The 25,884-nt window shown below is 38.5% G+C and overlaps 1 protein-coding gene and 1 long non-coding RNA gene across 3 annotated transcripts in view; one reads left to right on the top strand and one right to left on the bottom strand.

Annotated features, from left to right (window-relative positions):
* Positions 1-9,500, bottom strand: DORIP1 (dopamine receptor interacting protein 1). Its single transcript, XM_082619457.1, has 5 exons — positions 9,397-9,500; positions 6,361-6,885; positions 4,565-4,654; positions 3,229-3,363; positions 1-2,390 (listed from the first exon to the last, which is right to left on the bottom strand). Exons 2-5 carry the CDS (start codon positions 6,882-6,884, stop codon positions 2,207-2,209), a joined length of 933 nt encoding a protein of 310 aa, XP_082475583.1. The 5' UTR covers position 6,885; positions 9,397-9,500; the 3' UTR covers positions 1-2,206.
* Positions 9,501-9,918: 418 nt separating this feature from the next.
* The window catches only part of LOC309803362, a 166,568-nt gene continuing 150,602 nt past the window's right edge, over positions 9,919-25,884 (top strand). The window contains exons 1-2 of one of the 2 annotated variants that reach the window (XR_014293934.1): positions 9,919-10,071; positions 13,496-13,578. This is a non-coding gene — a long non-coding RNA (uncharacterized lncRNA). Of the gene's footprint in view, positions 10,072-10,180; positions 10,872-13,495; positions 13,579-25,884 lie in introns of those variants that run through there. The other variant, XR_014293935.1, reaches the window with a different exon arrangement.

The following is a 25,884-nucleotide window of genomic DNA, read 5'->3' as shown; positions in this document are numbered from 1 at the left end:
CAAGATATTAACAAACATTTTAATCCTCACAACAACCCTGTGAGGTAGGTAAGTCATTGTTTCGTGACAAACTAGTATTAATCCAAATAAAGTGCAATTCATAAAAGAATAAATCTGCATCCGGAATAATTTTGTTAATGATACCATTTATGTATATGCTAATATTTGTGTTTTTGTATACTTTGATTCATGCAGTTGATTCATACAGTAAGGTGTCCCCAGAAAAGTTTACTATAATCAAATCCTATTTAAATACATGTGGGAACAATTTAAATAAACTCTGGGGTGAATTTTTTTAATAAAATAGATCACTATTTTGAGCAAATACTATGAATGTTCCTTTTTTACACAAAATAAAAAGGCATTCTCATCAACATTGCCCTCACATTTATTCATTCTTCAGTAAGTTATCTCAACATGGCACCAATGCAATGTAAGACTTAATTTATTGAATTAAACCTTAGCAATTTGGTATATGGCAGTGAACTGTGTTGCTGTGTAGAAATCTCCAAATATATTGCGTTCAATCTCAACCCAAAACCTAGGATGGACTATTTACTGAAAACACTAAAATAAATGATGATAGATTTCAAAAAGTATTTTCCCTTGAGAACATAACTTATTTTTTTCCTTCAAATTGCAAAAGGAAAAGAGATCTTAGGGTCTTTGAAAAGAAACATAATATTCTGATAACTATAAACTTCTGGTGATTTATATTACAAATCAAAGAAAGCCTCATGTTATCAATTTACTACTTATAAGGGAGCAAACAGATGTTATCCCCAAAATTTACGTATTTTTTCCTCTGTGCCAATATGACTTACTAGGAAGAGAAATACAGTTGACCCTTAAACAACATGGGTTTGAACTGTGTGGGTCCATTTATACGTGTATTTTTTTCAATAAATACATACTACAGTACTACATGATCCGAGGTTGTTTGAATCCGAGGATGTGGAACCACAGATATGGAGGGATGACTGTAAAGTTACATGGGGATTTTTGACCACGTGGGGGGTCAGGGCCCCAGCCCCCGAGTTGTTCAAGGGTCAACTGTATTCCCAGGCACCCATTTTCTCTTAAATCCATATTTAAAGTACATTTCCATTATTCATCCAACATTAGTAAACATAGAGTTTGCCTAGCATTTTTTTTTATAATTGTCTTATCTGCAAAATAAACTTTTACTAGAGAACTCCTATTACATTTAATTTAAACATTTAGATTAGTTATATAATTTATCTGTAACAATAACTTTAAGTTTGGGAGCTTAGTTAAGTTAAAATCCACTTAGTTAAGTTAAAATTTAACTTAAATTTAAGTTAAAATTTAAAGTATTAAAAGGTTTTTTTTTTTTTTTTTTTCTTTTTGCGGTATGCGGGCCTCTCACTGCTGTGGCCTCCCCCGTTGCGGAGCACAGGCTCCGGACGCGCAGGCCCAGCGGCCATGGCTCACGGGCCCAGCCGCTCCGCGGCATATGGGATCCTCCCAGACCGGGGCACGAACCCGTATCCCCTGCATCGGCAGGCGGACTCTCAACCACTGCGCCACCAGGGAGGCCCTATTAAAAGGTTTTTAATACTTTAACAAGTGGTTAAAGTAATTTACCATTACAAAGAAATAACTGAAGTCCAGAAAAACATTCTCACCAAAGTATTTTAACAAACCGTTGCAGGAACATTAGGCAAATTAACAGATAAAATAGACTAAGCCATCTATAAGTTGTACATTCAAATCCATACTAGATCCAGTAGTGCACTTTGGATTATAGTGAGGTAGGGCAAATAAACACAGTCAGATACATTTTGAACTGTTAAATTTATATAAACTGAAAATTGACTTATACCCAGGTTTTATTTGGATATCCAAAAAGAAAAACTGAGAATTCAAATGATGAAGTATTTTCTCGGATTCAAAGACAGAACTGTTAAAAACCTTTGAGGTACATATACAAAGTCTACAAGATATATTTTATTTCAACATAAAATATGCTTGTATAAAAATAACCTGGGATATAGAAAAAAGAAATACAAACATTTTTGCATAGATTCTCTATATACCTGGGGCTAAACACTAGATAATACACCTCTGAAACTAATATAGCTGAACTATTTCCTTGGATACCAAGTATATACAAAATAAAAGCCCTTCATCTGGGGGAGCATGGGAAGGAGGGAAAACAATTTAATTTAGCATCAGTCTATATTTATTTTTCTGTTGCTCGGATATAAACTAATGATGACAAGAGGAGAAACTCTGGGGGTTTATTTAACAAAATTAAATTCACATTTCTGAGGCCATCATAGTGCATCCAATGTCCATCAATTTGAAAAGCTGCAGAATAATGATGTTCCTCTTTGTTAAACAGTGTGGCACCTTCCAACAAATACCTGCAAATTAAATGACAAAGTGTAGCAGAAAATCACAATACTTTGTTCTTGAGAAAAACATTCCCTAAATTCTTAACTAATAAAAAACTGGGATTATTTACATTCTGTTCTCTGTAAAAGATATTCATCTGTAAAAATCATGTATTATAATTGGTAATTTGGAGAAAGATGTTTAAGAATTTTAAAAATTGATATAATTTAAGAATTTTTAAAAGCATATTTTAACAGATTAACCCATAATCTGCATGGTTCTGTTATATAAGAGAAAACACACACAAGAAAATTTTTAAGGCAAAAAGTTAAAAGAACACTGTATGTCCTAATTTGTATGTAGATATCTTAATCTAATGATGACAGTAACATTTTATGTTTAAATGATGACCTCATACTCTACACTACTTTGACTTGAAATACAAGTAATAGCCAACCAGAATTTACTATTTACTATCTCTCAGGTACTAAACACTTCACATGTGCTATCTTATTAAATCCTCACAATAATGGCACCAGATAGATACTGTTATCTCTGTTCAATAGATAAGAAAACTGATGTGTAAACTGGTTGTTACTGGCTCAAGGTCACATAGCTTGTGAGGTAGGGCTATTCCATAGTCTATTCCATAGTCTAAGCACCTAACCACTATGCACACTGCCAGCAATGACTCCCTGCAGTAGATTCTAACCTTATCCAGGATACATAAATTTAGAGACAGCTATGACTTTTCCAACAATACGTATTTTCCTTAAGGGCTACTCAAAATCATGATAGAATACCAAAAAAATATAGAAATAAATTTATTTTTTACTAGTTTTATAAAACAAACAAAAAAACACATACTTGTGATCACATAAATCCAAGTAATAGGGTACATATGCCAGATCTTCAGATTTCCAATGCTGCATATTTAAGACAACAAAAGGGGGTGCCCCGTGGCAGAACACTCGTTGGGAAAATTCCCTTAAGCCACCACACCTAAAATTGAAAATAGGCATGAACTTTACTACGCTTGGGACAAAGCTGCCTTTTATCACTCTGGGTTGTCTTTATTACATAATTTCATAATAAGCATAATTATCTATTTTAGGTATGGGTATATATCAACAGTATGGCTATATTAATACCTTATATGCCTAATTCCGAGAGTTAATAAACTTTGAGATTCTCTATATAGGAAATGATACTTTTAAAACTCCAGGAAAGGCTAGCTATGTTTATCTAAGCTTATAAAAACATGTATCTTTTAGACTGATAGAAAAGTTTTTATTTGTAAATACATTTTTCTTTCTCTAGGCTGGTTTCAAACGGGAATAATGGCAGAGAGGGAATAAGATGACTCTTACAGTCTTCTTTAGACTGGATGAAATTCCCTAATTGCTTCCTTTTGCCATTAGGATGAAGCAAATTCTGTTTTCTTAGCAGCATCAGGTATTAAGCGTATGGATCAGAATAAAACAAACACAATTATACAGTAAAATCTCGATTAACCGGAATGCTCAGGGCACAGTATTTTGGTTAAAAAACACTGACTAAACTAAGTTACCAGAAAACCATTTTGTTTCAGTATTTGTTGCAAAAATACACTAGTTCACTTTCTGGACTTAAGTACAATTAACTGAAGGTATTTTATTCTTTCCTTCTTTTGTGATTAATTAGGTGTAGGATCACCCTTCTAAATATTAATTCTCATTGCACAATACTGTAGATATAAAAATTGTTGAGACTGGGATGAATATGTTCTGCCCCTTTGGATTTCCTTTTTCTTTTCTTTTTTTTTTTTAACCACGTTGAACTTTTTGGTTGTCATTTACCTCTTTCTCCTAAATGAGGAGTGCAGAAAAATATCCAGTTAATTGAGGGTCCCGATTAGCTGTGTTCCGGTTAACCAAGGTTTTATTGTACCTACTCAGCAGTGGGGAAAAAAAGAAAAGGCATTTGCTTTGTATTCATCAAGTAACTGTAGTATTATATTCTATATAGTGATATTGATAATGACAACACAGCATAAAATGGCATAGTAAACTAGAAGGTGTTAAGATTCCAAAACTATTAGGCTTTCTAAATACTTATGAGTTGCTATTTCATAAAATATTAACATCAAAGAACATACCAGTACAGGTTTCTTCATAAAAAAACATACAAATACTTTCATCTTAAATGTCTATTATACACTCACCCACACTCTTCACACAGTTCAATCCTGGAACAGAATAACTCATCCACAGCCAGTCGTATCAAGTTTCCATGTGGAATTTCTTGGGGAGGACTACAACAATTGCAAAATGCATGTAAGAACTGCTTCAATATTTTATATGTAAATACATTATTAGGATAACAAATTTTACAGGTCATTCATTATTAGAAAACCACATATCAAAGTATAACCTCTGTTATTCATCTTTGTATTTCTTATAGACAGCATAGAAACCAGTTGAACTTAATAAACATTAATGCATGAAGCTTTCAAGAAACATTAAATCTTTCTGTAAACTGATCCTGAAACAGGCAGTCGTTACTTTAAAAATTTCCGAGAGGATTCAATAGAGTGGATTCTGGTCTTGACGGAAGAAAGCAGGACCCAGAATTAGGAGAGTAGCTGCTTAGTTACCTGACTCAATGCAAGTTACAGCCATTGTTGGCCTCAGTTTCCTGATTTGTTAAAAAAATTTTTTTTCCTACATACTTCAGAGGTTGTTTTAAACATAGGATTAAAAAACAGGCAAAAGACTTAAAAAGTTATATAGAGTATAATGAAAAATATTTTATTGAGAAGCATAAAATACTAGTATTAATACAGGATTGTAAATATTTCATTATAGTTTCAAAAGATATACATGTAAAAAGAAACTAGTTTTTTAAAAACAAGGCAAATTTCTGAAACACTTTTTTGAGTCCATTATGATTTAGAGTAACAATATTTTCCCCTGATTTCAAAACCAACATCATCATATCAGCAATACAGGAAAATGGACAAAGTGTATTTCAGAACAAGAGAGACATTAATTGGTAGACCCTAAAAAAAAAACGTATCTTCAGCTTTCCCTAAGTAGCATGATGTTATAATACAGTATTAAACTAAATATGCTATACAGAAAGTGTGAATTTAATAAGTTCAGGTATGTATGTGACATACATTCCCAAAAGGGAGCAAATCTATTAGGCTGTTTTTCTGGACCACAGGGCCAAGTAGGCTCTCTGACAACAATGTGTTTGGGTCTGTTTTTCTGTCCTGTTTTTTTTTCCCACTGGCAATTATCCCTTTTCTTGCTCATGTCCCCTGGGGGCATTAATGTTTCCCAATACTCTACTAGGGCTTGCCAGTTTGGCCTTCTTCCCTGTCATTTACCAGCTTGGAGGTCTTTCTTCTCTCCGAAAGCCAAAAATACTCAGCAAGCTATCAGAACCTTTCTAGCCAATGAAAAATTCCTCACATCCAGGTCCTCTTCAGGTATTAACATTCCAAGTTTGGGGTTCCTGTCTCTAATTATGCCCTGGCTATGACATGGAGTACTTCCAATCTTCCTGTTCATGTAGAACTAGCCTACCTGACAGAGATCCATTCAGAGTGAAACATCCCAATATAGTATTAAGTGTTGTTCAAGAGGCTAAATTTGTGACACAAGGAATTAGTTATCTTCACAGTCATATCAGTAAATTCTGAGCAAGAGGAAAACATTTTGCATACTGAATAGTTCATTACTTTGCAAGTGAAATAGTTATCAACTGGTTTTGTAAAGTAAATTCTGAGATGTTTGGATGTAATAGAAGAGTTACATTTTTGTCATGGGACCTAATAAAGAGTCTTGCATTTGCGTGGTTGCTTTATGTGTAAGTTGTTACACAGGTCTGTACTTTAAGAAGTACTTTGACTATATCTATCTACCTACCTCCCTATCTCTATATATATCATTCATTATAAAAAAGTATACTATTTTTGCTAAAAGTGACAAAACAGACTTTAGAGCAACTTACTTTATATTAATTGTGCGCTGCTGATCTTCCTGCACTCGAGTTGGGCATCGCCAGTTGGAACAGTAACTCTCTTGTATGGTCGACATGAGATTTTCAAGATTTTTTGTAAAATTATCATGCTCATTCCCAAACAAATCAATTATTAATGAAGCTTTATGAACTTCAGATTTGTATTGCTGTTTTTCCATTTTGTCCCAAATCCAAAGTAGCTTCACAGTTGTAAAACTGTAGGTGTCCATTAAATAAAGAAAACAGTCTATAAACTCTCTACCTAAATGAAGAGAGAGTTCCCTGGGGAAATTTTCATTTTCATTGAGAATAACATACAATAACATCAAGAATCCATCTATGGTGCAGGTATTTTTCAGTCTTATTTCAACATAGAGTGGTGTACAGGATACTGCTTTGCGGCCAGCTTTGATAGTAAAAACACCTCCCCAAGGAAGAACAGGCCTCCAAAATGAGCGATCTTGGTTATAGTTATTTTTAATTGATGCTTTGATCTCTTCAAACAGTGTCTTCATCCTGCATTTTAAAAGTTTAAGATAGTACTTGTGAATTTGACTTTATATTTTAAATGCATGAGATATGTTTAAATGAAAATAAAGGTATCTAAAGATTCAAATTAAATTTGATTAGCTGGACCCCCAATGTAACAAAAAAATTTAAAACAAGCTATGAGCCATTTTTGGGCAAACTGCATGGTCTCTGGAAAGACCATTTAAGAAGCTGCAACCTTTTCTTGAGGTACGGAATGGTCATTTGATAGGCCTTTATATTAATTATATTGCAGATTTTATCAGTCATAGAGGAAAACCCTGTAATAAAAAAATCCTAAATAAAAATAAAACTATTTAAAGATACAGTCTAAATTTGGTGGGTGTATTCCTAATGTAAACCTCTTCCTCCCCTCAAAATATAAGCTGTACTTCATTTTCTTGATAATATCTGTGGCTCCACTTATGAAATTGATAATGGAATTCTTTGTTGGGCTACAGAATAATGACCAACTGGCTTTGAAAGACAACATATGAAGAGTAATTGTGAGAACTTAATTGAATAGTAGCACAGCTAAAACAAAAATCATTTCTATGCACTTTGGGATTTTTACTTGAAATTTAGGACCATACTAGATACCTTATAATTTTAAATACAGAGGCCGTGCTGGGAAGAGCTGATTCAGAACTTGATAATTATCTTGATTCCTCTCTGCATGTTTTGGGAATGAACTGAGGTGTCCTCCCTATTTAAACTGGTACCTATCTTTCCCCCAAACTTGAGGATAGCTAAGCACTTGGTTTTAACGTCATTGACAGTATTCTAATAAACATATTGGTGTCATATGTATGTTATATAAAGCAAAATTGAAAAAAATTAAAGAATGAGGTCCTAATGAAACTGAATTGAAAAAATTGCTTTACTTTATTTGGGACAAACACATGTCTAAACTAAAAACATCACAGGGTTTTCCAGTATGTTTCATTCTTCCGTTTTCATGAAAACGGGAAGCACCTGAGGAATAGGAACAGAGAAATTAGTGACTGAGGTCAGGGTCTTACTTTGTCTTTTCAAGTGCCACCATCCTCCCAAGCACAATAGGAATCCAACACTCAGTGTTGCAGACCTATGTGTTTTGTGTGAAAAAGTAAGTTCAAACCGATTTTGTAACACTAGCAGACTAAAAATTCAGTTTTACCACACACACAGAGTATTTTTGACTTAGGCAAGATACTGTGGACTCTAAAATATTCAACACTATATTTAGCCTGAAGTGTAGATGTTTATATATAGTTGCTAACATGTGGGCTCTAGTTAACCACTTAGGAATAAGAGGGAGTGGAAAATTTAGAGCCTAGGAAACACAAACTCAGTTTCTTCTAAATGAAGAAGAAATGCTTCAGAGCATATTTTTTAAAAATCACAAGGCACTTAAATACTTTAAAAATGAAAATAACTTTCTTCATGGTTTGACTGATTCCTGTTGCATTTTAAAGAACTCTGTAGCAAGGTCATATGATTAAGAGCCCAAGTTCAGATTCCTAAATGTTGCACTGGAAAGGAACTGTAAATTTCTGTAGTATTTTTTTGCCAAATTATCTTTTATACATGACCAAATGAGTAACTATAGCTCTGTAAAGCAAGTTACACTCTAAGAGAATTAAACTACAATTATATATATATATTAAAAAATATATACACATACATAAAATGAAACTAATTTCTTTAGGCTTTTTCTGGGGGGAAAAAAAGGAGGTAAGAGAGGATGGAAAGAATTAGAAGACAGTGTAGCTTCTGCAGTACCGTGGTGATTTGTTACAAAGTAAATTACAAAAAAAAAAAAAAAAAAACGGCTGAAAGAGATAGAAAAATGGCTGCAAAGAGCTTTACTTAAAATTGTCTTAAGTTTTGGCCACACCGTCAAAAACATCGTTTAGAAGCCCTGGAGAAGGTATTCTGCTGGCTTTTTCCCCCTGCCTCAACAGGCCCTCCAGTTTGAATAAATCTGGAAAACTCCCTGGACTTCTATTTCCTTGGCAAAATGACACATTTCTTCTGCAGTCGTTTCCAGGGGTGACAATCTGTACTCCACGCAGGTCGTGAGGACCAGACCATTTGCCCAAGGCATTGAGTGCCGGACGCCCTAACAGCTCGGGGGTCCCAAGGGTACCCTCCCGAGTCAGCGCCCCAAAATAATCTGGAAAACGGCCCTGAGCTCCCGCTCGAAGCAGCTCCGGGCTGGGCGCAAGGACTGGCTGGGGGCGCGGTGGGCGCTCACCTCCGCCCCCCGCACTCCGGCCACGCCCACCCCGCCCCGGGCCCGCAGCACCGGGGAAGGCCTGGCACTGAGGGCTGGCCGCGCACGGCGGGCGGGTCCCCGAATCTGGAGCAGGTGAAAGGGCTGGGCGTCACCTGCCCGCCTCCAGGCAGTGGCCCGATGAGCGCCTGGGACTGCGGGTAATGGGCGGGAGGGCCGGGCCGCGGAAGGCGTTCTCACACCGGCCAGTCTCCGTCCACCAGGAAGCCGACTTTTCGTACCTCCCCGGGGACCGAAAACCGCCGGTGCTCCCGCACCCGTCGCCGCCGCCGCTTGCTCATGGAGAGCCCGTGCCGCCGCCGCCTCATCTATTAGAACCTCCGGCAGTCTCGGCCTCCCCCGGCGTGAGCGCTGGGCCCCGGCACAGCCTCCATCGCACTCGCCGCGGCGGCAGCCACAGCAGCTCCAGCGCCCAGGCCCGATCCGACCGGACCCACGGAGCCAGGACCGCGGGACGCGTAGCTTCTTATTACGGAGGGAGAGTCGGCCTGACCTCCGCCCCCCTCCCCCCAGCCCCCAGTCCCCAGTCCCCAATCCCCAGTCCCCAGTGTCCAGTGCCAATGCCCAGCAGCCTGACGGTGCTGCTGCGCAGGCGCGAAGACGCCCCTGCCAAAAGTCCGTGTGTTGGGTGTATATACAGCTTTCGTATTCGCCCAATGGGAACCAGGATCAGGTGCATGGGGCGGGACCTCGCGGAGAGGGGCGGTGTTCCAGTGTTAGAAAGTGGGTGGGGCAGCCGGAAGTGGGCAGAGTTTGCACGGAGGCGGAACTTTGTTGGCAAACCTGCTTGGCTTCTTAAGGCTTGTAACGTTTTAGGACTTGGCTTGATTTTGGTTTGCTTCTACGTCTCGTCTTTTCAACTTCTTAACTCAGAAGAGGAAAGCTTTGTTTTCTCCGTAAGTTATAATTATTCAAGCATTTAAGTATATATTTAATAAAAAGTTGAGTTAGTGTGTTAAATGCTATTTTTAGTGTTCAAGTTAATAATTGGCCAGTCTGCTGTAATTTATAATGGAAGTTAATAATAATTAAAGAAATTAGATGGCTTTGGCCCCATTATAGAGATGGAAAAAAATTGAGTTTTGGAGGTGATAAAGTCCCACACATTTCGACAGCTGGAAATTGAAGCTAGAGCCTCTTAATGCTCCAGTCTGTGGACACAACCACTTTTCCTGTTCTGTGGGTCCTAGTTCTTGTATCGTCCCTTAAAGAGTCCAAGCCCAGAGAACACAGGCCATCCTGGAAAGCTATCTCCACTTGCAATTAGAAATGGGGATGCTGTTGAGATACTCCCCATCCTGCCGTGCAACAAAAAATGATTGTCTGGAAAGTGAAGCTCAACCTCCAGAATATACAATGCACAGAGCTCAAGGCCAGCCCAAGACATCAGTGTGGTACCCAGTCACAGCAGAGTCTTGGACACCTTCTTGACTAATTTAATGGCCAACCAGGGCAATGGCAGGGACCTTCCTCTTGGACCTCTCTTGAGGAGTCTAGTGATAGAGGGATGAAACTTCTGGGAGAGAAGCTTGACTCACTCAAGATAATTACTGCTGGTGGAGTTGGGAAGAAATGGACACCTCTCAAAGCAGAGAGGGAAGAAAGAGGCTCTGCCCAAAAAGGAAGAATGAATAAATCTGTCAACATCTGCTCTTTTTAGCTTCCTGGTTTTTCTTATTTCTTATGGATTTCACAGGTGAGAAAACTGAGGTGCTGAGGCATTAAATAACGAGTGTGTCTGTATTGGAATTCACATACAAAACGTTCACTCTCAATATTAAAATTATCTTGCAAGGAGAAAGCCCTTTACAAATGTTCGTAAGTGTGGATTATATGTTTAACTGGCAATCTCTCACAAGACACAGAATTCATTTTATACTGATTGGGTCATTTTCTAACAGAAAACAGACCCAATAATGACGATTGTCACCATTTCTGGAGGATATCAGGGAGATGGCTCCTTAAACTGTGCTGAAGCTCAGCTAGGCAGAGGAAGCATGAATTCCTGGCATACTTGGATAATTCACAAAATTCACTGAGACCTTTAACCAAGATTTCCATTCTGCATCCTTTCTGCTTCTTTCAAAATCTGACGGCTGAGCTGTAGGTTTTTTTAGACACTTAATTGAGATATAATTGACATAATATATGGAACATATTTAAAGAGTATAAATTGATAAGTTTTTATATATGTATACCCCCTTGAAAACATCACTGTATTCAAGTGAATAAATCCATCATCCTCAAGTTTCCTCACACACCTTTGTAATTTCTTTCTCTTATCCCTCCATGCCTACCACACCTAAGCAGCCACTATTTTACTTTTTGTCATTATAGATACATTTGTCTTTTCTAAAGTTTTACATAAATAGAATCAGACAGTATGTATTACATTTTTTCTGGTCTGGTTTCTTTTACTTAGTGTCATTTTCTTGACGTTCATCCATGTTGTTTTGTGTACCAGTAGTTCATTCCTTTTTATTGATGAGTATATTCCATTATATGGATGCACTGCAGTTTGTCATCTGTTGATGGACATTTGGGTTGTGTCTAGTTTGGGGCTATTACCATTAATGTTGCCATGAACATTTGTGTACAAGTCTTTGTATGGACATATATTTCCTTTTTCTCTTGGATAAAAATCTAGAAGTGGAATGGTTGAATCATAGGTAGATGTATGTTTAACTTTTTAAGAAACTGCTAAATTTTTTCCCAGAGTGGTTGTACCATTTTAAAATACATTCCCATCAGGAGTGTATTTGTGTTCCATATCCTCCATAAAATAAAATGTTTATAAAATGTCCTCATGGACACTTGGTGAAGTCAGTCGTTTGTAATTTGAGCCATTCTAATAGGTGTATAGTGTTATCTTGTGGTTTCAATTTATATTTTCCTAATGACTAATGATGTTGAGCATCTTTTTATGTGCTTATTTGCCATCTGCATATCTTTTTTGGTGAAGTGTCTGCTCAGATCTTTGCTACATTTTTTAAAAATTGGGTTGTTTGTTTTCTTAAATTTTCAGAGTTCTTTATATATTCTGGATACAAGTTCTTTGTCAGATACACGCTTCCCAAAGATTTTCTCCCAGTATGTGGCTTGTCTTTTCATTTTCTTAATAGTGTATTTTTAAGAGCAGAAGTTTTAAATTTTAGTAAAGTCCAATTTATTCTTTTATGAACTATGCTTTTAATGTCATTTCTAAGAAATCTTTGCCTAACCTAACTCAAAAAGGCCATTTCCTATGTTTTTTTCTAGAAGTTTTACCGTTTAGGCTGTATGTTTAGGTCTATGATGCATTTTGAGTTAACTTTTATTTATGGTATGAGGCATTTTGGTTAGTATTTGTTACATATGGGTAACCAATTGTTCCAGCAATATTTGTTGAAAAGGCTATTCTTTTTCCACTGTGTTGCCTTTGTGCTTTGACAAAAATCAGTTGTCCAATATCATTTTATAAACATTTTGTGTTTTATTTGTTCATCATCAACTATGTATAGATCACGGTGTGCTAGCACTGGAGTTATGTATCAGTAGGTACTTTCCAGAGAATAGAGACTAAATATTGCTAACTTAAATAAAATGAGAAATTTATTGGAAGAATGTGAGATATAATAGGATTTTTTAAAAAGCTGAGCAATTATCAGGTCTCAGCTACCTTGATTCACCCAAAGGGAGGTAGTTCCCCAAAGGACAATGAGACTCTATATTATAGAAGAAGAGGTCCTGGGCAGATGTCTCCTGTAGCAGTGCTTCCCTACTTTTTTTAAATCCACACATGATAAATGATCAGAATTGGGCAGTGTGCAAGGATAAACTGATGGAGATTAGGAGGTGTCTATATGGGATGCAGTGGAAAAAATCCATTATTTTTCTTTATATTATGTAATTGTAAGTAAAAGGCAAAGTGTTAGGGAGATATGAAATATTGAATTTATATAAAACATCTCAATAAAATCTAAAAATTTGATGAGAAACTTGAGCTTGTTTCCATGATATTATTTTTATTTCAAACCTAAGTATAATATATGTACGGAAAAGTGTATACAGTTGTCCCTTGGTATCCATGGGGGATTGGTTCCAGGCCCTCCTCCATCCCTGGGGACACCAAGATCCTTGCATGCTCAAGTTTCTTAAATAAAATGAAGTAGTCTTTGCATGTAACCTATGCACATCCTCCTACATACTTTAAATCATATCTAGGTTACGTATAATACCTAATACAATTTAAATGCTATGTAAATAGTTGCCAATGTGCAACAAATTCATGTTTTCTTCTTGGAACTTTCTGGAACTTAAAAAAATATTTTTCATCTGCAGTTGACTGAATCTGCAAATGTGGAACCCATGCATATGGAGGACCGACTACATCATAATCATGCAGCTTAATGAATTTTCACAAAGTAAGCACACTGGTTTTATGTTCTAGTTACATATACTTGCAGAACTAATCACCCCTAAATTTAGTGGTTTAAAATAACATTTATTTTGCTTATGAATTTGCAATTCGGTCAGGGCTTGGCTGGGATAATTTGAAGGCTGGGGGCTGGAATCATCAGAAGTTTCCTTCACTTACTTGTTTGGCTGTTGATGCTACCTGTTGACTGCAAACTTAGCTATGTCTGTGACTAGAATACCTCCACAAGGCCTTTACATGTGACTCCTTGACTTTAGCAAAGCATGGTAACTGGGTACCAAGGGTGAATGTCCCAAGAAAGAGAGCCAGGTGGAAATTCTAGTGCCTTTTCTAACCTAGCATTGGAAGTCATACGTTGTCAGTTCCAATGCATTCTGTTTGCTAGAGGTGAGTCACTAAGACCAGCCATATTAAAAGAGAGGGAATTGGTCTTCATTTTCTGATGGGAGAGTGTCAAAGGATCTGTGGAGATGTTTTTAAACTACCATACATATATAAACAACTCCCTGATCAAGAAACAGAACATTACCAGTGACCCAAACTCGCATTCCTGTCATTACCTGCTGTCCCATGAGTTACCACTCTTCCGATTTTTAAGAGCATAGATTGGTTGTTGCCTGTTTTTGTACATTATATAAATGGAATACTACACTATGTACTTTTCATGTTTAGCTTTTTTCTCTCGACATTGTGAGATTCATTCATGTTGTTCCATGTAGATTATTCTTATTACTGTTAAGTATTCTATTTTCTAAATAGCACATAATTTTTTGTCCAATTTAAAAATGTCCTTTTAATTTACCCACATATTTACCATGTCTGGTGCCTTTCATTCTTTTGTATAGATATAAGTTTCCATCTGGTATCATTTCACTTCAGCCTGAAGAACTTCCTTTAACATTTTCTGTAGTACAGATTTGTTATGTTGGTTTTTAAAAATGGCTGTACATTCTTGGACACTTTTTCCACTGAGGCACTGGGTCTCTGTCTCCTCCTCTTGAATCTGGGTAGACTAGGGGTTTATTTGACCTATACAGCATAGCAGAAATGAAACTCTATGACTTCGGAAGCTAGGTCATGAAAGACCATGAGGTTTCTCTCTTATTTACTTGGATACTTGCTCTCAGAGACTTGAACCACCATATGAAAAGCCCACCATGCTGGAGAGACCATGTTCTGGTCAACAGAGCCAGCTAAGCCTAGCAGTCTAGTTATCCCTGCCATGGTGCCAGATATGTGGGTGAAGCTGTCTTGATCCCTCCAAGCCTCCCATTGGCCAGGTGAATACCACTGAGTAACTTCCTTTGGTAATAGGGGTGGGGCGGGCACGAAACCATTAGCGCTTGACCATAAGCACGAGACCCTGAGAGCGGCAGTTAGAGGTCCCGCTCCGCCAACAATCAGCTCTCAGTGGTCTGCGCAGCAGAGAGTGCAGTGAGAGGGAGATGGCGGCCTTCTCCCCAGGGCCCTCCAGGCCGGCGGTTGAGCTGGGGACCCAGGGACAGGCTGAAGGCTGTGTCCCGCAGAGCTCCAGAGCCCTCACCACGGTCACCCACTGGTCGGGCCCAGACCTTGAAGCAGCAGTGAACCTCTCCCCTATACCCGCTTCTGTGACCTAACGGCGGCAGCAGTCTCCAGGGGTGTATGTGGACCCTGCTATTTAAGGTAACAGCTTTACCCAGCTTCAGTCTCTCCGTGCAAATTTCAAAAATTGGTCCAGCTTAGATCAGTTATCTACCCCTAGAAGGTGGCCAAATGTCAGGGTTAAGTTGCAAGGACATTGCACATCATTACTTCAGGTCCACCTCTGTGGTTCGGGCTATTCTCCAAGAGGGGCAATTGTTGTGAGCTGGAAATTCACCTGATTGGTATTTGTATTCCTATTGATCCTAAATAAATACTTCTCTCCAGTTTAAATGGAAAGCCTGAGGGCCGGCTGAGTCCTGGGCACCTGGCTCCCTCAGTGATGACAGCTGGGTAGGGTCTGGGGACCTGGCCCTGAGGGCACCACCAGCTGAGATCTGCCTCTTCAGCCTGGCCTGGGCACTGGCAGGAGGACCCTGACTGTGTGCTGGACGAATGCTCCTGGGCAAGGTAACCAGCCTGCACAGGGTCCCTCTCTTAGCCAGGGCCTGGACCTTGGAGGGAGAAAGTTGAGCCTTGGGATCTTGCCCTTTCTTGTCAGAACAGAGAATAACATTTCTTTTGGTAGAGGTTTACAGGAACATTGTGATCTGACCATAACCTGACCTCAAAAACAAAGGATCTTACACCAAGAAGTTTGCAACAACTAACCACACCCCTCCCTTCCCTTTCCTATAAAAGAGCTTTGCTGAAAGCTTTCGGGGAATTTGGGGTTTTTAAGACATGAACCAGCTGTCTCATTGCATGACCCTGCAATAAACCTTTCTCTGCTCCAAACTCTGACGTTTTGGTATTGTTCGGCCTCACTGTGCGTCAGTGGGCACACAGACTTGCATTCAATAACACGTTGATGGCACAAAGAATAGAATGAGTACCTAGCTAAAACCTGCGTAAATTCCTGATTTTCTTGATTGTGAGTTGTAATAAAATCATTGTTTTTTCATGTATTTTTGGAATAGTTGTACAGCATTACATAAGTGGAACAAGATTGGGGGTGCTGTTGTAACAAAAACCTAAAACATGTGGCATTGACTTTGGGACAGTATGTCAGGCAGAAGTTGAAAGGGCTTCAGGAAGACTGTTAGTGGAATCCTGATAGGCATCGAGGAGGGTGTCAATAAGGACCTAAAGGAAAATAAGAAAAATGTCATTGGAAGCTCGAGGAAAGGAGGCTCTTGTTATGTCATGGCAGATGGTTTAGCAAATGTGATAACGTGGAGAATTAGAAAATATATTTAATGAACTGATGGATCTGGCTTAGGAGGTATCCAGGCAGAATGTTCAAGGTGTCAACTGTTTTTTGTTTATCTGTGTTTAAACTATGCATCATAATGTATGGGTAGACAAAGCTGTACTAAAGAAGGAATTATTCAATTTTCAAACAGAATTTAGAGGAACTGTGTAGAACCAGATCTGAAAATTAAATGATTTCTTATCCTTAGTTTCTCCCAGTAGAAGATACTCAAAGTAAGATAGAGCCACAGGACAAAGATCAAATCCAAGACCCTGTTAGAAAAGCATGGACTCAAGGTAGAGATGAAGCCAAGGGTGTGATTGTAAAATCTTTTTGCTAAGAGTTCAGAAACAGATAAAAGGCTTTGTAAAGTTCTTAAGTGGTTGTAAACAATAAACAATTGTTTAAACATACAATTGTTAGACAATAAGTTTCTAAGAATCTTTAACAACAAGTGTCTTAAGAATATTAAGGACACTGTCCCACAGCAGCCCAACAGGGAGCCCAAGGTAGAAAAGAACTTATCTAGAAGGAATTTGTGTATATGGCTTTTATCTAATGGAATAAATTATAAATTGACTCACAAAAAATCCACAAACTTTTTATAGTGGTTATTTTAGCTTTTACTGAGAAAACCGGACTGTACAAAATGAAAAAAATCTTTTGGACCCTCAAACTTCTGTGGGCAGGAAGCAGGCTGAGTAGGCTACTAAGCTGCAGAAATGGGGTAGCTCTATGGAGATGGAAGAATGACTTAAAGGGCAAAACCAAGATCTCTGAGGGAAGAGACAAAAATCATGGAAAGTCATTCCCAGGGAGCAGGGTTGGGCCCCAGTCACAAACAGGTAACATATACCCAGCTGGATTTTAGAATTTCAATGGATTGGTGACTTCCTGTTTTCTTCCTTTAAATTGATATTTATTTATTCAATTATTCTATGCCTATCCTACCACTGTATTTTGGATATGTGTGGGGCAGATAACTTGTTTCTTTAGTTTGCAGGTTTTCAGATCAAGATCTGAACCTAAGAAACTTTATGGAGCTTCATCCATACCTGGGCTTATTAAGATGATAAGATCCTGGAGATCATAGTTCCCTGACCAGGGATTGAACCTGTGCTCCCTGCAGTGGAAGCAAGGAGTCTTAACCCTGGACTGCTAGGGAAGTCCTAGATCCTGGACTTTGAACCTCAGCTTGATGCCATAATGGGATGAGACTTTTGGAGAGTCTTGGGAAGAGGTGAATATATATTGCATGAGGAAGGGATGTAAATAATTTTTGGCCAGAGAGAAGACAGTGGCAATTTTAAAATCATTTCCACAAATTCTTTGGCATTCCTCCCATCTAGAGGTCTATGTTCTTTCTCCTTAAAATGCATGAGCTTGTGATTGCTTCAACTAATAGGATACAGCAGAAGTAATGCTTTGTGAATTCTGGGTTTAGGTCATAAAAGACGATATAGATTCTATCTTATTTGCTAAAACTCTTGCTCTTGAAGCCACTAGGTAAGAAGTCTGACCACACTGAGGCCCCATGTTGGTGAGGCTGCATGCAGGCTCCTTGTGTAACTGAGCAGGACCCTACAGGGCCTTCCTGGGGCAGGCCCTTCCCCCAAATCCTCTGCTTTAGTTCCTCTCTGAAGTACCTAGATAATAGTGTCTGATGCACATTTCCTGAGTTGTTTAACAGATGTGAAAATCTCCCACCAAATGGAAGATGTTACTTGATGACCATGAGCAAGTAACCTCCAGACTTGCTGGCGCCTAAGGATAGATAATGTGACATTGCCCTTTTACCTCACCATCAGCCAGTCAGAATTGTGCACGAGCTGATCACATACCCTGTGATCCCCTTTCTTTACCTGGCCTTTAAAAATGCTTTGCTGAGGGGCTTCCCTGGTGGCGCAGTGGTTGAGAGTCTGCCTGCCGATGCAGGGGACACAGGTTCGTGCCCCGGTCCGGGAAGATCCCACATGCTGCGGAGCGGCTGGGCCCGTGAGCCATGGCCGCTGAGCCTGCGCGTCCGGAGCCTGTGCTCCGCAACGGGAGAAGCCACAACAGTGAGAGGTCCGTGTACCGCAAAAAAAAAAAAAAAAAAAAAGGCTTTGCTGAAACCCTTCGAGGAGTTAGGGTTTTTTGGGGGCCACGAGTCACCTGTTTCCTTGTATGGCCCTGCAATAGCCCTTTTTCTGCTCCAAACTCTGATGTTTCGGTTTGTTTGACCTCACTGTGCATCTAGCACAGGAACTTGCGCTAACATGTGGTCCATAGTCCCTTCCTAGCCTGGCCTTCTAGCCATCTCTGCCATTGTGCTAGATATGTAAAAGAAGCCATGTATATGAAATCAGATGAGTGAACACCTCTAAGTAAACTCAATTGATGTTAATGGAGAAAAAAGGCTCACCTAACGTCTTGCATAAATGACTCGTAATATTGTAAAATACAATTAAATGGGTGATGTTTCAAGCCACAGAGTTTCACAGTAGTTTATTACCAAGTAATACACAACTGGAACATATGTTAATGATGAATTCTCTCTGCTTTTGTATTTCTGAAAGTACCTTTATTTTTGCCTTAATTTTTTTTTTTTTTTTTTTTTTTTTGCGGTACGCGGGCCTCTCACCGTTGTGGCCTCTCCTGTTGTGGAGCACAGGCTCTGGACACACAGGCTCAGCGGCCATGGCTTACGGGCCCAGCTGCTCCACGGCATGTGGGATCTTCCCGGACTGGGACACGAACCCGTGTCCCCAGCATAGGCAGGCGGACTCTCGACCACTGCGCCACCAGGGAAGCCCTATTTTTGCCTTAATTTTTAATCATTACTCATTATTATTGAAATTCTAGATGTAGAATTTAGATAGCCTTTTTCTTTCAGCACCAAGATAATATTCATTTTATTGTTTTCTGACTTGCATTCTTTCTCTTGAGAAGCCAGTGGTAATTCTTACTGACCCTGAGTATAATATGTCTTTTTTTTTTTTTTCTGAATGTGCTGAAGATTTTCTCTTTATCTTTGGTTTTCAGAAATTTGATTACGATGTGCTTCCCCCCCCTTATCCTGCTTTGCTTCATTGAGCTTCTTGGTTCTCTGGTTTTATGTTTTTCATGAAATTTTGAAGCAGAAAATTCCCGTTATCTTGAAAAAATGTATTTTTCTGTGCCAATGTCTTTCTCTTCCCCAGTTACACATATGGTAGCCACTTAATGTTATCTCATAATCCACGAAGGCTCTGTTCATTTTTTTTTTCCAGCTGTTTTTCTTCTCTGTGTTTGCTTAGGATCTTTTCAGTTCCCTCTCATCAAGTTTACCTGTCTTCAACAGAGTCTAATCAGGTGTGAAATCCATTTAGTAAGATTTTCATTTCAGTTATTATATCTTTCCAGTTGTGGAATCTTTTTTCTGTCTTTTTGTATTTAACAATTAAAAATTTTTTTGAGATGTCCTATTTTTCCTTGATTATATTAATGTTTTCCTTTAAATCACTGACTATATTTTTAACAGCTATTATAAAATTCTTGTCTGTAAATTCATCATTTCAGTCACTTCTAGGTTGGTTTCTATTGAGGGATTTTTTTTCTTAGTTATAGATTATATTTTCCTGCTTCTCTGCATGCCTAGTAATTTTTAAAGTATGCTCTTCAAAATGAATGCTATCTTGTTGTGAGTCTAGATTTTGTTGTTCTTAATGGAGTGTTTTCTTCTGGTAGACAGTTAACTTACATATCAGTTTGATTCTTTGGAAGCTTTTTTTTTTTAAGTTCAATTTTGAGATAATTCTACATTTATATGCACTTGTAAGAAATAGCACAGAGAGCTCTCATGTACCCTTCAGCTAGTTTACCCTAATGGTAACATCTTGCACAACTATAGTACAATATTACAACCTGGAAATTTATATCGATAACAACCCAGTGAACTTATTCAGATTTCATCAGTTTTACATGCACTTATATGTGTGTGTGTGTGTGTGTGTGTGTACATTTAGTTCCATGCAGTTTTATCACGTGTAGATTTATGTGACTACCAACACAATCAAGATACACAACAGTTCCATCACAAGAATCTCTTGTGATATTCTTTAACCACCACAGTGGGTTTTTCACTCAGCATATTTCTCCTGAGATTTATCCAAGTTGTTGTGTGTATCAATAGTTCATTCCTTTTTATTACTAAATAGTATTCCATGTTATGGTTATACTAGAAGTTAACCATACATCTGTTGAAGGACATTTGAGTTTTTTGTACATGTTTTGGTAATTATGAATAAAGCTGCTATGAACATTTGTGTATGGGTTTTTGTGTGTACGTAGTTTTCATTTCTCTGAGCTAAATACCTAAGAGTGCAACTGCTGGGTCATTGGTAACTTCATATATAGTTTTGTAAGAAACTGTCATATTTTTTTTCCGAGAGTGGTTGTACCATTTTACAATCCCACAAGCAATGTATGAGCGATCCAGTTTCTCCAAATTCTCACCAGTACTTGGTGTTATAACTATACATTTTATTTTAGCCATTCTCATAAATGTATAGTACCATCTCAATGTGGTTTTCATTTGTGTTTCCCTAATAGCCAGTGATATTGAACATCTTTTCATGTACTTATTTGCCATCTGTATATCCTCTTCAGTAAAATGTCTGTTCATGTCTGTTCCCCATTTTCTAATTGGATTGTTTGTTTTCTTTCTTTCTTTTTTTACTGTTTTTGAGAGCTCTTTGTATATTCTAGATTCAAAACTTTGTAGGATTCGTGGTTGAAAAATATTTTCTGCCAGTCTTTTTTTTTTTTTTTTTTTTTTGCGTTACGCGGGCCTCTTACTGTTGTGGCCTCTCCCATTGCGGAGCACAGGCTCCGAACGCGCAGGTGCGGCCGTGGCTCACGGGCCCAGCCGCTCTGCGGCATGTGGGATCTTCCTGGACTGGGGCACGAACCCGTGTCCCCTGCATCGGCAGGCGGACTCTCAACCACTGCGCCACCAGGGAAGCCCTTTTTTTTTTTTTGTTCTGCCAATCTTTATCTTGTCATTTCATCCTTTTAACAGGGTTTTTCACAGGGCAAAAGTTTTGAATTTTGATGTGGCCCAATTTATCAATTTTTTATGTTACAAATTATGCTTTTGTTATCAAGTCTAAGAACTCTTTGCCTAGCCTTACCTCCCAAAGATTTTTCCTATGTTTTTTCCAAACTTTTAAATAATTCTGTGTTTTATATTTAAGTCCAAAATCCATTTTAAATTAATTTTTGTATTACATGTGAGTTTTAAGTCAAGGTTCATCTTTTTTTTTTTTTTTTTTTGCGGTACATGGGCCTCTCACTGTTGTGGCCTCTCCCGTTGCGGAGCACAGGCTCCGGACGCTCAGGCTCAGCGGCCATGGCTCACGGGCCTTGCCGCTCCGCGGCATGTGGGATCTTCCCGGACCAGGGCACAAACCCGTGTCCCCTGCATCGGCAGGCGGACTCTCAACCACTGCACCACCAGGGAAGCCCAAGGTTCATCTTTTTGTGTCTACATGTCCAATTGTTCTGGCACCATTTATTGAAAAAAGGCTATTCTTTCTCCACTGAAGAGCTTTTGTAACTGTCAAAAATCAGTTGGGGATAACTGTGTGGGTCCATTTCTGGGTTCTCTATTCTGTTCTGTTGATTTGTATGTCTATCCCTCTGCCAATACCACACTGTCTTTATTAGTATAACTATGTAGTGATATAGCTGTATGGCATGCAAAAAAAGTTAATAGACCTGTCACTGCTGGCCTTAGAAAGGTCTGCTTCCAAGGTTGGCCCTTGGCTAGCATCTGGAAATTAGGATTTCAGGAGGACTTTCCTAACTGATAATGACCACCCTAACTGATAAGAGTAGCTCATTGTGCCTAAACTGTGTAAACAATGATGGTTTATGCTGAACACCTGCTTTCCTTCTGCGACTCTGGAATTTTGGATTGTTAGGCAGAGTGTGCTATGTGACTAGTCCCCATTAAAAACCGTGGCACTGAGTCTCTAATGAGATTCTCTGGTAGACAATATTCCACATGTGTTATCATAACTTGTTACTGGAAAAATTAAGCAAGTCCTGTGACTCTAATGGGAGAGGACTCTTGGAAACTTGTGCCTGATTTCCTCCAAACTTTGCCCCATGCACCTTTTTCCTTTGCTAATTTTGCTTTATATCTTTATGCTGTAATAAATCATAGCCATGAGTATGATTATGCTGAATCCTGTGAGTCCTCCTGGCAAATCATCGAACCTGGAGGTGGTCTTGGGGAGTCAACACAGTTAGCCTTAAAACTGGATAGAGTGATTCCTCCCACTTTATTCTTCTTTTTCCAAAAAAATATTTTTAGCTATTTTAAGTACTGTGCTTTTCTGTATAAATTTTAGAATAAGCTTGTCTATGTCCTACAAAGTTTTGAATCTAGAATATACAAAGAGCTCTCAAAAAACTTCATGGATTTTGATAGGAATTGCATTAAGCCTATCAATCAGTTGGGGAGAATTATCTTTACTATATTTAATCTTCCAGTCCATGAACACAGTATGGCTCCTATGTATTTAGGTCTCCTTTAGTTTCTTTTATCAGCATTTTGTAATTTTCAGGATACTGATTCAGTACACATTTTGTTAGATTTACACTTAAGTAATTGGTTTTCTTTGAAGCAATTGTAAATGGTAGTATTTAAATTTCAGTAAAAACAAGTATGAAGCTTGTTTTTAAGTATTATTAAGGTGGTATAAAGTGGCCTTTTAGGACTAGATTAGCCCTACTCTAAAAGTGTATTTTTATGAGGTCTCTAATGAATGCTGCAGGATTTTTAGTAAGGTCTCTCCACTCTGGAGATCAGACTCAAATGGCTCCCAGACTTAGGTGAACTCTAGTAGTTGTTCAGTTCACAGCAGCCTGGTTGTTATACTTTTTCCAGTAGTGGTTCTTTGTGCAGCTTTGTAGATTCTCTGTGTGTGTGTGAGTATACCTTAATACTTGGCAAAAATCTCAAGGGAACCCAGTGCAGATTTCTGAATCTTTCTCTGGTCAGCTCCCTTCTTTCTGGTACTTTGCCTTACAACTTCCAGCAACGTTGTCAATTATACCTAGTAAAACTGGAAAAAAGATAACATTAATAGTCAGATATCATCTCCATTGATTTCTTATTTATTTATTTATTTATTTATGGCTGCGTTGGGTCTTTGTTGTTGCGTGCGGACTTTAGATGCGGCGAGCTGGGGCTACTCTTAGTTGTGGTGCGCGGGCTTCTCACTCTGGTGGCTTCTCTTGTTGAGAAGCACGGGTTCTAGGTACATGGGCTTCAGTAGTTGTGGCTAGCGGGCTCTAGAGCGCAGGCTCAGTAGTTGTGGTGCACGGGCTTAGTTGCTCTGCGGCATGTGGGATCTTCCCAGACCAGGGCTTGAACCCGTGTCCCCTGCTTTGGCAGGCGGATTCTTAACCACTGCGACTCCAGGGAAGTTCTCCATTGATTTTTTTATACCCTCCTCCCTACCCTGCTGATGAGATCCCTGTACTTAATTTGTTTTATTGAGGTATAATTGACATAACGTCATATTATTTTCAGGTATACAACATAATGACTTGGTATTTATATATATTGCAACATGATCACCACAATAGTCTAGTTAACATCCATCACTATACACAGTTAAAGATTTTTTCCCCCTCTACTTAATTTTTCAAGAGTGTAAGCAGAACTGGAAATACCTTCTTGTCAGTCTTCAATCCTAGAAGAGATTGACTGAAGGAGTATAATCATGGTCAAGCTATAGAAATTACCTGATTACTGCTTCGTCCCTCTGTGGTGATCTGTCTCCTTATTTTATACCCAAGGTGATCCCAGTGATGTTATATGATCACTAGTTTTCCTTTTTATTTGAAGTCCTTAGAGGGGTCTTCCTTTAAGACATGATAATATGAAACAGCAAAAATGCAAAGATGCCCACAACTGCTCAGGATATAAAGACTGTATAACACCTGTCCCTTGACATAACATATAAATTATCCTGTGGCAGTGATTGGCCTAAACTTTGCTGAACCATGATGTCATAATGCCAGTTTTAAATGAGTATATTCAGATGTAAAAGAATCATTATGACATTGCAAATGGCCAAAAAATGCCCTGCGTGTCCCACCACACTGCCTCACAGGATTGTCCAAGAGACTCCTGGCCAGAGGTTTCTTATATCACCAACTTGAAACTGAGCCTTGATGTCATTGTTTTAAAAAGATGCTTTTTCTTTGCACTTGGTAAAATATATTAGTTTACCAATTTGTACTGGTACAGATATAAAAAGATGGAGATGTAAAGAGATGTAGGAACATGGCTTGACCTTGCTGTGTGCCATTTAATACAGAAATTTGCATTAGATGTCCATGACTACCCACTCTGGTTCTTATGCTGGTTTCATGATAGAGAAATAAAGGAGCAGTAAACCTGTATATATATACCCCCACAGACATTTGTGATTATAATACTCCTCCCAGTAATGATTTCTATCAGTAGAATTAAGAAAAATCAATAAATGCTATAAAAGTGTTTTAAAAATATTCTACTGATTTTTCTATTGGGAGCAACAGAGTTTAATTGTGGTCAGTGTGGGGAAACCTACCTGTTTCCTTTATAGGATTCTAGACTGAAAAATCCATGCAATTCAAATAGGAGAAAGCCAATTTAGAATTTGAAGTTTGTTTTTTTTGTAATAGAATAGATTAGTGGTTGTCCATACTGGCTAGGCCTCAGAATTATTTGTGGAGTTAAAAACAAAAATACAGATGTGAGAATTACACCCCTAAAGATGCTGAAATAGTAGTTTTTAGGGGCCTAAAAATAGTAGGTTGGGACCTAAAAATCTGTATTTTAAAAAAACTTTTTAGGTAACAGCTGTGTTTCCTGGTTTGAGAATGACACAGAGATCGAATATACATATTAATTAGTAAGAAGAGTTAGCTTGAAACAAGCCTGTATTAGTCAGGACACTTTGGTTATAAGCAAATGTCAGAAAACCAAACAAGCTTGAGCAAAGTGGGATTCACTGGCTCTGGTAACTGGGAAGTTCAGGGTGGAGCTGGCAGGAGTGCTCCAAGACACTCTACAGGGACTCAAATGATATTAGCTTTCTCTCTCCTTTCTTCCTCTCTACCAACAGGTCCTTCCATGTGATGGGAAAGGTGGCTTCTGACAGCTGTAAGCTTTCATTTTTATTGTTCAGGACTCAAAAGGAAGAGACATTCCCTCTCCCAGTATCTTTACATTAAATTGCATGGATGGACTCTGGCCCTGCTTGGCTCATGTAACTTTGACCAGTCACTGTGAAAAGGAGGATGGTCATGTGATTAGCTGGGGGTCAGACAGGGCCCTGTGATGACCAGTTTCATCAGAACCACATAGGAAGGAGAAGGGGCAGTTTTTCA

Source organism: Mesoplodon mirus, assembly GCF_964341445.2.
Source record: "Mesoplodon mirus genome assembly, chromosome: 4".
NCBI classification, from domain to species: Eukaryota; Metazoa; Chordata; class Mammalia; order Artiodactyla; family Ziphiidae; genus Mesoplodon; species Mesoplodon mirus.
This window is presented reverse-complemented; position numbering and strand designations above follow the sequence as displayed.

Excerpts from the sequence above, each read along its gene's own strand:
- DORIP1 (XM_082619457.1), bottom strand. The coding sequence starts at position 6,884 with ATGAAGACACTGTTTGAAGAGATCAAAGCATCAATTAAAAATAACTAT. Across the intron at positions 4,655-6,360 it reads CAGCGCACAATTAATATAAA|TCCTCCCCAAGAAATTCCAC; the intron begins GTAAGTTGCTCT and ends CAATTGTTGTAG. Across the intron at positions 3,364-4,564 it reads GAACTGTGTGAAGAGTGTGG|GTGTGGTGGCTTAAGGGAAT; the intron begins GTGAGTGTATAA and ends TTTCAATTTTAG.